This window comes from Glandiceps talaboti, chromosome 6 (assembly GCF_964340395.1).
Source record: "Glandiceps talaboti chromosome 6, keGlaTala1.1, whole genome shotgun sequence".
Lineage (NCBI taxonomy): Eukaryota > Metazoa > Hemichordata > Enteropneusta > Spengelidae > Glandiceps > Glandiceps talaboti.
The window spans coordinates 22,762,460-22,777,848 of NC_135554.1; the positions used below are offsets into that span (position 1 = coordinate 22,762,460).

General features: G+C 35.1%; 1 protein-coding gene across 2 annotated transcripts in view; it reads left to right on the plus strand.

Annotated features, from left to right (window-relative positions):
• The window catches only part of LOC144436108 (cytosolic carboxypeptidase 6-like), a 41,541-nt gene extending 26,655 nt beyond the window's left edge, over window positions 1-14,886 (plus strand). The window contains exons 9-14 of one of the 2 annotated variants that reach the window (XM_078124799.1): window positions 649-760; window positions 1,443-1,595; window positions 2,933-3,095; window positions 3,391-3,491; window positions 6,655-6,757; window positions 11,205-11,357. In XM_078124799.1, the coding sequence (XP_077980925.1) occupies window positions 649-760; window positions 1,443-1,595; window positions 2,933-3,095; window positions 3,391-3,491; window positions 6,655-6,757; window positions 11,205-11,224 (652 nt within the window). In that variant the 3' untranslated portion in view covers window positions 11,225-11,357. Of the gene's footprint in view, window positions 1-648; window positions 761-1,442; window positions 1,596-2,932; window positions 3,096-3,390; window positions 3,492-6,654; window positions 6,758-11,204 lie in introns of both variants that reach the window. The other variant, XM_078124798.1, reaches the window with a different exon arrangement.
• The last annotated feature ends 503 nt before the right edge of the window (window positions 14,887-15,389 follow it).

Sequence of the window (15,389 nt, forward strand, 5' to 3'; positions counted from 1 at the left end):
AGGCATACTGGTCACCACAGAGTAAAGGAAAAGGGAACATTTGATTTTGTGTCACAAGAAACTGCTGTATGTCAATGATGCTCCAAATTGGCATAAACGACACACTATGTTGTATGCAGATTAGCTTGTCTATTGAACAATGTATTTCTATTAAAAGGTAGAATTAATTCCTATTTACATATTCTCAACTGTATTCAGTCATGTGAGAATACATCAATTATTTTACTGTCATTCAACTTTATGGAAAGTTTTGAATTTTAATAAACGAATAAAAAAAATGACATCTAAAGTGTGTCTACACACAATCATGTACATCTACAAACATTGGTAAAGTTTGTATTGAATGTAATCATTGGTCAGAACAGTTCGGTATTATTAATTATACCAAAAAAAATGAAACGTAAAAAGTTCTGAGAAAGTTTGTATAATTGCTGTTTTTGTATTTAATAGTTCCTGGGAAGAGAACACATTGATTTTCTGATTGCATACTATTAGGCATAATCCTATCTAAAACTTATAATTAATAAGAAATAAAGTCACCTGGTATTGATTTAATGTCATATTTCTCATCTTTCAATTGTAAGTAGTTGTTATTATTATATTGAAATTATAAAAATAATGGATGAATGTTTGGTAATTCTTTTGTAGATGTTCGTTGATGGGGTTTGATTTAAATCGCCATTGGCAGGAACCTTCACCCTGGGCACACCCAACACTACATGCAACAAAACAACTACTAATGGAATTGGATTCAGATCCTGTAAGTATTAAAACTAAGTAGAAGATAACAAATGTTGTTGTGTTTGACATTTTACAACAAGGGGGTAAAGTGCTATCAAATTCTACTAGTTTGAAACTGTATACAGCAGATTATTAATGAGCGATTGAGGAAATGAGTGAGTGAGTGAGTGAGTGAGTGAGTGAGTGAGTGAGTGAGTGAGAAAATGAGCCAGTGAGAGTGAGTGAGGAAAGATGTGAGTTAATGAGAATGAGTGGGTGACTAGGCAGGTGGATGGGTGAGTGAGTGAAAATGTGAGTGAGTGAGTAAGTAAGTGAGTGAGTGAGTGAGTCAGTCAGTTAGTTAGTCAGTCAGTCAGTCAGTCAGTCAGCCAGCCAGTCAGTCAGTCAGTCAGTCAGTCAGTCAGTCAGTCAGTCAGTCTGTCTGTCTGTCTGTCTGTCTGTCTGTCTGTCTGTCTGTCTGTCTGTCTGTCTGTCTGTCTGTCTGTCTGTCTGTCTGTCTGTCTGTCTGTCTGTCTGTCTGTCTGTCTGTCTCTGTCTGTCTGTCTGTCAGTGAAATAAAAACATCAATTGATTATGATTTGGGAAACCCAATAAATAGGAATAGTGCAGCACTATATATGATGCCATGTTGAATAAAACACTTTTTTTTTTAATTTAATGAATGTCAACTCACAACTGTCCTTCCCTGCATTATGTTTCAGAAAATAGACTTAGATTTCTACATAGATCTGCATGCACATTCCACATTAATGAATGGATTCATGTATGGTAATGTCTATGATGATATGGATAGGTATGAAAGACAGGCTATCTTTCCAAAGCTACTGTGTGCTAATGCAGATGACTTTTCTATGGTAAGTATATAGGGCCTGGGATATGGTAAGTAGGGACTGGGATATGGTAAGTAAGGACTGGGATATGGTAAGTAAGGACTGGGATATGGTAAGTAAGGACTGAAATATGGTAAGTAGGGACTGGGATATGGTAAGTAAGGACTGGGATATGGTATTAAGTAAGGACTGGGATATGGTTATTACAGCCTGGGATATGGTAAGTAGGGACTGGGATAAAAGGAGAGAATAGTTAATCACCCAATCACCAAATGTTGAACAGAATGAGTACCATATATATTACAGAGTGATGTATGATTTTATGAAAATTGAAATAATTCTAATTTTTTCAAATGTTGTTTACAGGAAAATGTGTCAATTATAATCACAATGAATGCTTGTTACCTGATCAACCATAGACCCCCCCCCCCCCATTGGTGGAGGGTCTATGGATCAACATACTGTAAACACTGAGCAAACTGTTGCAAAAGTCAATGCCCCAGTGACTAGGATCTATTTGCTGTGAGGTAGAATACACCTCAGAGACACATTTCCCTGAAAGTCAAAGTTCCCAAAAGCTCTCTAAACTTTTACCATATGAAAGCTTGTTCCTGGTCCTTGTGAAATGATTAAAAGAAATTTGGGGTTCATCATCTTGTTTTCAAAAAAAATTGATAATCTTTTATTGCACTGTATTCAGCTTGTGACCATATTGGATTCTAAAATGGTTTAGCTTTGAAATCATTTGATTTCTACATGTATTTCACAATGTTTTAAGTGGTGACTCTAGACTGGAATTCATGGGAATGGGAGTTTTGGATTTGTTATTTCCCCCATCATGGGGAAATCAAAATTCAAAATTTCCATTCACCTGAATGTTAGGTTATGTTAGGTTATGGTGACGCTGGATTGTTTTCCATGGTTTTGATTCAGAATGGATTTAAGTTTTCTTGAGCAAAGTAACCATAATAGTTCAAAATTTTATTTCTGAGGCACACACTATTTGAGTACATCTAGTCATGGAGTTTTTCGTTCAGATAGTTGTTGACTTTCAATGTGCTGAAATACAACTCACTTGTTTGAATATCAAACAACATCTTTATAATGATGGCTGTACATATTTAAAAAAAAAAAAAAGTTCAAGATGTTTCTTAGAGGATTATTTTTATCCACTATAAGCCATTCTGTGGTAACATGGTAACTCAAGATGACATGTAGGAGTGGGGTATATGCAAATCAGAATGACGGGTTTACAATGGTTATGGCATACACTATTCAATTACATACCTTCTGGCTTTCTTCCTGTACTTAATATTATATGTCTTATGTAATTTTTGCCTACCTACATCTTTATCCCTCAGGGAAACACGTCATTCAACCGAGATGCAGTAAAGGCTGGTACAGCACGTCGGTTTCTAGGAGGAATATTAGATGAGAGTTCACACTGTTATACGTTGGAAGTGTCTTTCTTTTGTTACACTACTAGTACTACTAGTGCTATACTGCCATACACAGAAGAAAGCTGTATCCTTCCAGTGTGTTTTCAGAGAGAGAGAGAGAGAGAGAGAGAGAGAGAGAGAGAGAGAGAGAGAGAGAGAGAGAGAGAGAGAGAGAGAGAGAGAGCGAGAGAGAGAGAGAGAGACAGACAGACAGACAGACAGACAGAGACAAATGAGAGAGAGAGAGAGAGAGACAGACAGACAGACAGACAGACAGACAGACAGACAGACAGAGACAAATCAACTACGATATGAAACTGTTACAACTTTCTAACACTAGTCGCCTTTCAGCATATCACTTCCCTAACCACAACTATCAGATATGAAATTAGGTCGTAATTTGGCTAAGACTTTCCTGGACTACTACAAACTGACATCGTTGATCACACCAAAACCAACAGCAAGTATCAACATGCAACAGGTAAACAAATTCACAATTTTTTTTGTACCCATTAACATAAATAACCCAATGTACACTATAGTATCAGTGAGTAATAATATGCAATGTATTGTGGTATTAACTTATTCACTTGGACTCTAGTGAAAACTTAGGTTCATATGTGAAAAATGTTCTGAAATGTATGTCAGCCTAATACAGTGGGGGAAAAGAAGTAAGATGTAATCCTATAGTCATATAAGCTCAGTTTAGAAGTATCTTTTACACAGTTTGTTTCCGAGAAATACTCACATTAAAGAAGCACTAATCCTGTTTGTTCTTACTTCTAGCTTTTCATGTACAGATACCCCCAGGTAGAAATTTTGGAGATTTAAACCGATTTTATAGTATGATATTAATGCTAAAAAATTGTCTTGTTATTAGCACTGTTCAATGATAACATAGTAAAAGTGTCCTTGACATGGTGGTATATGTACACTAAAATATATTGAATCATTTACATATATATCATGCTGAAAGCCCGATTAGGGTTCTGAGTGATGGTTATTTGCTGTTAGAATACTGCAAGAAGTACATAGTAAAAATGCCACAATTAGCACCCTTTAAAAAAACCGTATGAACTCAGTTTTATGTACCCATTTAATATGCAATGGCTGTAGAACAACTTGTCTTTTTCAGAACCCTTCTGTAATGTGTATGTTTCAACACTTCGTTCTTCTAAAAGATAACAATTAAATTAATGATATTTGGGTACATTTAATGGTTTACTATTTAAGACATTGCTTTTCTTGCATATCATAATATCCATATTTCATAATAATTTTTATGTTGAATGGCATTGTAGTAATCATGGGGAAAAGTCAAACAAAATATTGTTCAGCTCCGTGATGAAAGATGTTGATACAAAAAAAGTCATGTTTGTTTTCAGCTTCAGACTTGTCACATTTTATCTCCTGAAGTGTTGTCTAATTTATAAGGTAACATTGTAATACAATGTATCACACTGTATCACAATATATCAAGTCACCTTTGTTCTATTGTTATTCATTTTCATTTAAATGTAAAAAAATAGCAGCACATGCAATTGTGTGATTTATTTTTGATGATGTGTCTGGTCTGGTATTGGAGCAACCATGGGGGGGGGGGGGGTCTTTTTGGGATAATGAGTTTGTTGTGCACAGGGAAGAGAAAAAATGTTGTTTTCATGGATGGATTTGTTTTGTATATGTTTTAGACATATTTGACACAGAGAAAGTACTCACCACATTATAACCTATAACTAAAAATAAGTTCATCTACAGGTTTGTGCTGTATGCTTGAGGATGTATTTTACCATATCTGTTATTGGAATATTTATGTTTTATGAGTGCTGGTGTGTAAATTACAGATGGACATATTGAGGGTTTATGATTTCTAGGGAAGTAGTGGAGGCGTGCGCTGGGGGGTGTTGTGTTTGAAGACATGTTAGACTATATCCCATATCCCAACAGATGAGTGACAAACTCTAGAAGGGGCTACCGGTTATAGGAATGGGTTCCATTTGTCCGTCCATCTGTCTGTATGTCCATGTATGTCCATGCATGCTTGTGTGTGTGTGTGTGTGTCAAACCATGTCTCTGGTAAGCTCAAACAAACATCTTTCAAACCTTGCACAAATGTGATATGCTATAGTCACCATATATGTGTCACTTACCGTTGTGGCATTATATTAGAAATGTCAACCATATATACCATAAAAGTCTATCAATTGTATATTAGCACAGCAACTATAATACATAGAGACTCAATTCAAGTGTCTATTCCTATGTTCAATTCTTTTCACATCAAGGAAAATAAAGCATTTGCAACCCTTTCGCCAACAACATGAGTCATTATTTTAGAGAACAGCACATTCTGTAAAAATTATGCATTGTGTATTGATATTGACATACACTTGTTATGTGAATTGGACTTAGGGAAAATGATGAAATGCTAGCATGATAACACACATTTACAACTGATATGTTGGCTGTTTTTACAAAACATTCTAACCAAAGAGTACTAGCATATGGTGGGTGTAACTAAATGATTCAAGAAAAAACTTGTTTATGACCAATGTACATCTTCAACGTTATCATCAATAAATCAATGATTTATAGGCGGTGACATGAATCTTCGTATCTTCATCTGATTAATATTAATAATTTCTTTAAAAAGTGGTAAAACAAAAATCAATACCAAACCTACTGTTTTAAAATTGCACCTCAGGCAAGTTTTTGAGATTATAACCAAGTTGACAATAAATTTTAAAGTAGTTGTGTCGTAGTAGTAACTTGCTTATAGGTAAGATTTTATATCAGTTGTTCTTACTACGGATCACATCAACGAACTCAGAATGTGTTTGGTTCTTGACTGAATATTTTCTTAAGAAATACAACCCTTTTTGATATCTTTCGTTCAATTTCAAATTGTGTAAATTCTATGTATCTATATAGTGCCTGAGAAGTAATGCAGGTATTAACATCTCGGTAGCAAAGAAAATCTGAATTTAATGCCATGTTCTGTGTTAGCTGATATGAGATTATCCCTTGGACTATCCTCTAGACTTGATTGTCTGGCTCCACTAAAACATCAAAATTTCATGTCGTCTACCCACTTTGTGCCATCTATACCTGGATGTGTATCCAAATCGGCAAACTATTAAAAAGTAAACAAATGCTTGCTTGGCTTAGTGTAATGGTACCGCATACTTTATCTGTTGTTTCGCTTCGTGTAAATGTGCACCTTCAAATTTATTATATCGATAATTAAGCAATTGTTAGTTTTTTAGCACTTAGCCTGGCTACTGGTGGGGTGAGTGTGGCTCTAGTATAAACATACAACAAGACAAAAAAACTTAAACAATTTCACTTTTTTTCTTTTGCCAGGCAGGTTAACTTTGAGATGTGTTGACAAACAATAAATATTATTTTTCAGATTCACAGCTATGTCAATTTTCTTGAAAATGTGATTTATCAGTTTTTTGACAAAGAAACTGTGCTCATAGTGTTATATGGCAGAACTGTAGAAGATTGCCCAGTCAGTCCCTTAGGACATCTTTCTTAAGAATGATAACTTGTTAAAATCTGAAGTGTGAAACTTGGTAACTGTGAACTGGTGAAATGTATAATGTTTTGTATACTATTGTCAATGTATTATATGTATTCAGGTTAGAGATAAGATACAACGCCGTAGAGAGTGGGTTAATGCACGTCGTTCCTCCACTAACATGCGACGATCATCACGACCACATGCCAGCGATTCTTCGGAAGGTAAAAGGGGAACTGTTCTGCGGTCTTTCCTGTGACTGCTTAGTGTGGTGATAGCATGTTGCATGTTTTGTGATTGGAACATCAATTGCATGTGGTATCTAGTACCAAACTCTCTTTTACTTTCATCTATACTTGTAAGAGGGAACTCTAAAGTAAATCAATCTATTAACCACAGTTTATTACAATAGATACCACGCTTTATTGATGTCTTTGTGCACACACACACACCCACTTTGCTATGGTAGTGAGTAAATTTTCAATCCATACTTTGACCCACCATTATTTGCTGTAAAAGTGTTAAGAATTCCACTTGCCTTGTTAGTCACAGTTTACCACCACACTAAGCACATATAAATTATAATGATTTTTTTTATTAATATGACTTTTTATTTCAGTACTGTACATTTATAAGTTACAGATATAGCTCAGTACAGTAGCTTCTTCAAGTGATACAGCCTGTCAACTGAGCCAGTTTTTGACTACAAATTTAACAAGCATAACAACCTGTATTGTAAATTTGTGACTTGCCCATTGACAGGCTGTAAGAAAGTGATAATGCGTAAACTATGACGTAGCCTGTAAGGTATGCCATGTCAGTGTGCCCTCATACACCGGTCAGCCCCTTGAGGGCAGAATGACATGACATATTTTACAATCTGGCTTTATAGTACAAACCATAAGTTTGTAAACCAATGGCATGGACACAAGTTCTTCATTATTATCCAATACACAAGGCTGTAGTGTGCAACACTTTTGTTTTATCTTTACCTGACTGGTGCAGTCTTGAGTTTGAGAGAAATTAAAACCAAATAAACGCCATCAGTAGTACTTGGATGACATTGTTGGTTTGGGACAATTGTCACTTGAGTCTAGCCTTGCTATGGATGTGATTGACTAGAACTCTACAGAGCAATCTGTTTAACTTACCTATTTACACCTGTAGACAGTCTAGCTTGGAACAGGATACATTTCCAGTTTACTGATTGGCCAGCAATCATAAAAACCCATTCATATCATGATTACAGGTAGAATTATCATAACCCGCAGACAGTCAATAATTGTAGTTGAAATGTTTCAATTGTGTCATAAAACAATGGAAATTAATCCATTGTAGAGCAGATGCTAAATCTGAGTTGGTCTTAAACTGTATTGCCTATTATATATTATCAGTGGTAGACTTAATCTAGGTGAGGTTAAACTATTCTTTGCTAAATCACAATGGTAAGGCCAAATAGAAAAAAATACTGTGTTTTTAATAACCTGACCAACCTTAGTTTAACCCTTTCATGACTAGAGACGAGTTTCATATAATAAGGGGACCCAATTTATATGAACATTTTCATAATTACAATAATATTACTTTATTAGGAAGTAACATTTCTTTAATTCCAGTCTAAAATGAAGTTAATATATGCTGAAAACTTACATAAAACAAGAATTTTGTCCAAACAATTTTGGCGGGAATGTTTTCAGTATTGAAGGGGTTAAGCCCCCAACCCTAAAATTGTTTCCTTATGCAAAAGGGTAAAATAGTAACAATTCTATGTCTGTGTACACCTTCATGCCTTTGCCTTATCTGTAGTCACTTTTTTAAAAAAAGTCGTATTCCAGAGAGAAACCAGGTCTTTTTAGACCATAACAATATAGTCTGTATAACATGTTCATCTACTAAACTCATAATTGTCTCAAAAGTATTGCAACCGACGAGTATCTTATCTCGGGTCAAATTAATTTAAAAAAATTGAAAGTAAAATAAAATACAATTGCAACCTACTGTACCTACTGGAAACAAACATTTTTTTCCCATAAGTTATACCTCAGTTGTCAAAATTGCAATTGTTAATCTTTGCTTAAGTTATCAGGATTAATGTGACCTGGACAAGTCTTTCGGCTAGATCACATTTTGGATTGAAAACTATGGAAGTTACCTACCTTGGTTTGGATCTAGTTCCTGACTCTGGTCCATTATTTTATTTCACATTTTATATATTTTGTTTTGCCTGTTTCTCCCCAAAGATTGAAATAGTGAAGTATTATTATTAGTCAGATGAGGCTAGCATTTGGGCTTGCCTATATTTGGATCTGGTCTATTTTATTACTGAGTTTTGTTTTTTGTTTGTTTCTATCCAAATATTGAAAATGCTGCAATGAGTCGGAATTTATCAGACTAGACCACAGTGTGGCTGGCTAGAAGCCAGACATGCATGTAGAAACAGTGTAACAATACAGTCATGCCTGTGAATGGACACAAGCATACTAACACATACATACATACATACACTCACTCACAGTCAGTGTTTAGTGTGAAAGCAGGTCCTTACTATTGTCCCATACTAGTGTTGTATATCAGTAATGATGAGAGGTCACCTAAGATCAAGCTAACAATGTTGCAGTGTGAGTTGATATGTTGATACATTCATTGACTCTATTGTTACACTCTATCTATATAGCCATAGACTAGGCTTTTCATGCAAATTAATTGCCAGTAAAGTTGATGGTATTTTTCATTCATGCCTGGTCTTGTTCAATTCAGTCAACATTATAAAGTCAATGTACCTCTGACCCAATTTCAACAGCCACCCCCTCTCCCCACCCCCACCCCACACCTCTTCGAGTTTTAACAGGAAATAAAACCACTTCTACTGGCTATGGCAAACATGAATAAAAATTTGCCCTTAAAAAAACGATGGTTAGAACTCAGGGGTTTGTTTTGACTTTAAATAGTCCCCCACGAGTCTTTGATATCAGGAAACTACCGTACTCTATGAATATTGCATGAAATTATTGATAAAGTCAAAAACAATTACATCCCAAATGATGCAGTAATGAATTGCTAGATTCTTCAGGCTTTTTTTATCAGTGCCTTTGGGCTTAACGAGTACACATGACACTTTTTAGTGAGAACAGAACTAGAACGGTATGATATTAAAGGTGCTTTATACCAGTAAATTCTATAAAATGGACACTTTTACTGAACTTGGCATGATTTTTCAGGTTTTATATTGTCGTACTGGCAAACAAATCATTGAAATTACAGGTTTTTTGTTTTGGTTTGTGTGGACTTGATGAACACTTCTGTGTTCATTACGTATAATCAGGTCCTGATGCCTTAAGTAATTGCTTTGTTCCTTACATGACATATAGTTTTATAGGTTTAAACACAGACTGATATAGAATGCAAATAATCTATGCAGGAAGGTAGAGATGTGTCTCTCTATGGACACTGGCACATTTAGTAGTTATTTATTTCAGTGAAGGGCCACAGACCATCGTACAAAGAATGTGGTATTTACATGACAGGACAGGATTGGTCCAAACATATAAACAAACAAACAAACAAACAAACAAACTAATATGTACAATATATAAATAAATAAATAAGAAATGAGAACATTTATAGCTGTCAGGTTCATTCATAACTGGACAAAATTTTCTCTTGTCTTAAAAGATTTGAATATGAAAATTGCTAGATGATGTATACTGTGAGGGTTTATGCTAGAGAGAGAGGAGGGAAATAAACTTTTCTTTGGTTGGAAAAATACTGACAAATTGTCTTATCCAACACTTCAGTAGAATTTCTCTTTTTTCTAAATGAAAAGAACTAGGGAATATATTTGCCATAGATTGGGTTTTAGTTGACATCCATTGATGGCATCATAGTACAACAAAAAAATAAATGGAATGAAAAAACTTTCCACCAACCATTTGCATGCTACATGTAAGTAAAACACGTGATTTGACTGCAGTCAGTGTGTAGAAATACAGATATGATTCGACACCCAAAGACAGTGTGAATTCAGTAAATGAAAATTTCTATTCAGAGAGTCCAAAAATTTCTTGGCAGAAATCCCAAATTTCCATTCTCGCAATGTGAATCTCCTGTATAAACTGCTTTTTGCATGACTCCTTTTCAGACAAAGCAAATGCAAAAAAGTACACCTTGTATTCAGACGTGGGTGCCCCCCCCCCCCCCCTCAAAAAAAAGTAGACCACATTTGGTAGCATATATCTCTACAGTTTGTGGCATATATAGATAATCGCAGCCTTTTAGAAGATGAAACTCTTGTGTCATGTGACTTTAAGACTGGAAATATCAGTAGATGACATTATGAACTTTTAAAGCAATAATCGTTTCAAGTTGTACCAGTCACCTATAGTATCCATAAACTGCGTATTGTGCAATTCTTGAAAGGTTTCAGGTTTGCTGTGAATTTGTTTTATTTTTTGTTACCAATTTGCTGTTTTTTGTTTTGTTTTGTTTTTGATTCTACACATGAATGTAAAGGTAAGGAAAATGTAAAATTACAGCACTGTACTCCCCCCCCCTCTCCCCTCCCTTATAACCCTGAATGGTAATGTACTCACTTTGTCCTGATAACAAATGTAATGAATGTATAATTTATCTCAGATTAAATTCGCACGTTTTTTTTTTTTATAACTCCCCAAGGCGCAAGAGAAGACCCTTAGAGCCAGACGTGATCGGGGCCAAGAGAATAATAGACAGTCACAGCGATCTAACTTATCCATTGATGGCAACGGACGCTCGTCGTGTTTTTCTTGGCAGAGATCTGGCGATAGTGACTCATCGATCCACTTTCGTATGCAGCACAGAGAAATGCGGGAGAGACGATATTAATGTTTTATCCTGGCAGACAAGATACTGCAGCTGAGTTGACTGTCAAGTGATGTCTTCTACATGATGTGTGTCAGGTTTTGCAATAATGAGATGATGAACCTGCCTCGCAGAATACCAATACCACACATAAAGCTATCAACACTCTCATTTGATAGCATTTGATCAATAATTCCGCTATCAATCAGCCCACCAAATGGACCCAATTTCCTGGATTACTCCATTCTATTGGGTAAAGGAGATAATTTTGGTACAAGTGGAACACTCAGTGATTTCACGTCAGACATGTTAGAATCATAACAACTTTCATTCAGTTTTTGCTTTGGCGTCTGTGGAAGAAGAAAATCGAGTTGTTGTTCCTCCAGGTTTTTCACTACCTTTTTACCCCAACACCAGAGGGCGAAAATCTGCATAGATTATCCATAATAATCGAAAACCCTAATTTGTTTGGAATCACCCTGATAAATTACCTGCGGAACTCAGGTAGATTTTACCTACTTATCGTCTGTTACAGTAACTAAATGTTAATTTGCCTGGTAGCCCATGAAAGTCATGTCGTCAGTTCTAAGTATTGTAATCTATAAATTTGACCCCAAGAGTTCTCAAAAAGTATGCCATCAATAGCTATTCTGGTAGTATTGTCGTTATGTCTGGCGAGATTGTTGTTATTCCAGACCAATGTATAGATAGTAATGCACAGATCCAGCTACATACAATGCACTGTTGAGTTTCTTTGTCTTGTTCAAATTTTAATCACATCCATGTAAATGAACAACTTGTTTGTGCAACACAGCAGTAACTTGAGTAAAGTTAACAAAGTGTGCCTAGACTGGGTTATATTTCAAAATAGATTATACGAGACCTTAATGGTATAATTAACAGAATGAAAGTGATTCTGTTTTTACGTCGCTCTCTCTTGTGTCATCCATTTTTTGTTAAACTTCAGATACAAGCCAGTGAACCAGTTTCTAGGCATATGAAGATAGTACTTTACTTGTTAATTATTCATCTACTGAAATTGAAAGCTACTTATTAGGGACAATCGCACAATATCAAACAAGCTCAAAATGAACTTTGTTCGCGCAGGGGAAGTGGGTCTGGTGTCAGTGTGATTTCTGAACTTCATTTTCACTCTTCTAACCAAATTTCGAAAATGTTCATGACTTTAATGATAACAGTTTCTGTATTTCCTACTGAGATGTTGATAAGTTGATTAAAATTTACTTCTAATGTGATATACAGTGTTGGGTTTAAGGTAGTATCTTGATGTGTTTACTGTCATGTTTGTACATTGCATTGATCATAGTGATTTGACCACTCCAATTTTCATCATGACGTACATAATATTTAAATATGTAGATGTCACTCATGTGAATGTTCATTTAGTGGGAGGGGGAGGGGTTTTTGTCTTAACCGAACGAAGTTCATTTATTGAGATTGTGCGACTTTGTGCGATAACCATAATACAGAGTAAATATTACCCTACATTTGTTGAACTAAGTTTATTTTTTATCTTTCTTTTTAGATATACAATGTATCTCCTTTTTTTTTGACATTTACTAGTAAATCTCTTGGCTTTGGGAGAGGATTTCAAAGTATTACAAGGAATGATTATTTTCAGCATGCATGATTTAGTAGCATTAATTCCCCTCACAATTAAAAAGGAGCTGTGTAATGAGAAATACAGGATAAATGTACAGATTTGTAAATGTTTTTTTTGAGTAGCCGGAAGAAATACAAATTGAGCAGAAGAAATGCTGTGTGACAGTGATTTTATGGTATGTCATGGCACAGTGGTACAGTCTGTAATGAGGAAATCTTGTAAGTCAGTGTATAAAGGTAAACATGCACAAAACCCATGTTTTCAGCTAAGGTTTGGGAATTCTTGTATTAACAGAGATGGTAAACATGATAAAATTAGCATACATTTGCATAGATTTCCATACAGATTTAATTCTATAATTCTGTACATATTAAAGAGCAAATTAGCATATTGAAAGTGTTAAGAAGGTCTTGACTATGCATAAAGAGGCCAAAAATGTGATGCTCACTCAAAAAATAATGTATTATTTCAGATCCAATCTGATACCTCGTAAAGCTATTTTACCAGTTATTAGACACGATGCAATCTGTTTTAGTTATTGTAATAATTGATGTGGACATTTTATAAATAAAACAAAACTCTCCACCGATATCCAGAAAGTTACAGACTGTGTGCCCCTGGCAGTCAGTAGTCATACCAAAAGTGGAATAGCTGGAAGAATTGCCATCTTGGTTTTACTTCATTGCCTAATAAAAAAAAACCATCATTTATTGTTGTGGGTCATTGATCAAAATGATAAAAAAGTTGAGTTTCTTGCTAGTCACCTAGTACTTCATGGTAAAGGATAGGAGATTATCAAATGTTGGTATGTCACAGCAACATGTTTGTCAGTGATGCCGCAAATTGACATAGAGGGCACCACTGCTGTGTTTGTTGATTTTTATTGTCTGTTCAGTAGTTTTATCACTTTAGGACTCAATCTCCAAACATTAACATTTACTGATATACAGCTTTGTCAAGTTTCTACATTTAAGTTTCATTACTCAGCTAGCTTATTTATATATTTCAGTTCTTTTCAAGGTTTCTAGAACTCCCATGAAACAAATAATTGTCAAGTATAGTCAAATTGACCAAAATATTACCATGACCAAAATAAAATGTGTCACTTACAAAATGTAGGTAAAGTTTATCTACATGTACTGGGTCTTTTTTATGCAACCATTTTCAAAATATATGCGACAATATAGTGTCAACTCCAGACTCTGCCCTTACAAAAATAAAATGAAAACCAGTCAGTTTTTACTCCAAAACAATTTCCTTCTTTCAGCACCACATTACTGGGTGACACAAGGCAAGGCACTGAGTGACACAACGCATCTTCGTTCATGGTGGTTCCAAGGCCCTTAAGTTACCCATGCTAAATGGAGAAAAAATATCGAAGATTCAAGGCCCCTTAAGCTAACAATAATTCCCTTGCTGAATGATGAAAAAAATATCAAAAGTTTGAAGGGCCTCATGTTACCCATATCCACCCCTTGCTGAAGGGAGGAAAAAATATCAACTGCCTTCAGTTAAATGAGAGAAAAAAATGAAAGTATTGAATGATGTGAAAAGTTAGTATTCACTGTACAAGACATTAGTTGGCACTAAGGCAACTTATATAGATGACTTCATTTATTTGGACTAGTATGTACACTATGTAAATATGTTGGATTTTGTGAGCCATGTTTTTTCTAGAATGCTGCAAATGAGAGTGATCTTATATGATGTATAATTATGATACCACTGTATAGACTTACAACAGATGATTTATGTATATATATATATAGATGTAAGACCTCGGATACTTTCACAACTGTGTGTGCGTGTGTGTGTGTACGTGTAAATAATAGAAGTTTTTCAAAATGTATAAAACAGAGTTCCTTTTGTTGACTGAATAATTAGATAAATAAAATCCCATGAAAACTACGTCTATATTGTTTCTGTTTTTATGATGAAAAGTGTAAAGGTTACTAACAAGCAAACCTTTCATCTTGAATGGTGCATTATGGGAAACGTTATTCAGACTCCATCTTGAATGGTGCATTATGGGAAATGTTATTCGGATGCCATCTTGAATGGTGTGTTATGGGAAATTTGTCATTCTACCACCATCTCTTTTGATAAACATTAATCACTCATCAAATATCAAAGTTTTGACTTTTTAAAAGTATGAAATTGTTTGCTGTCTTCCCTGAGATTGATTACTAGTACTTTTAAATTCGATCAATTCCATTAAATTTTTAAAAATTTTTTAGCAATTATTCTCTCTCGCTCGCTCGCTCTCTCTCTCTCTCTCTCTCTCTCTCTCTCTCTCTCTCTCTCTCTCTCTCTCTCTCTCTCTCTCTCTCTCTCTCTCTCTGTCTCTCTCTCTGTCTCTCTCTCTCTCTCTCTCTCTCTGTCTCTCTCTCTCTCTC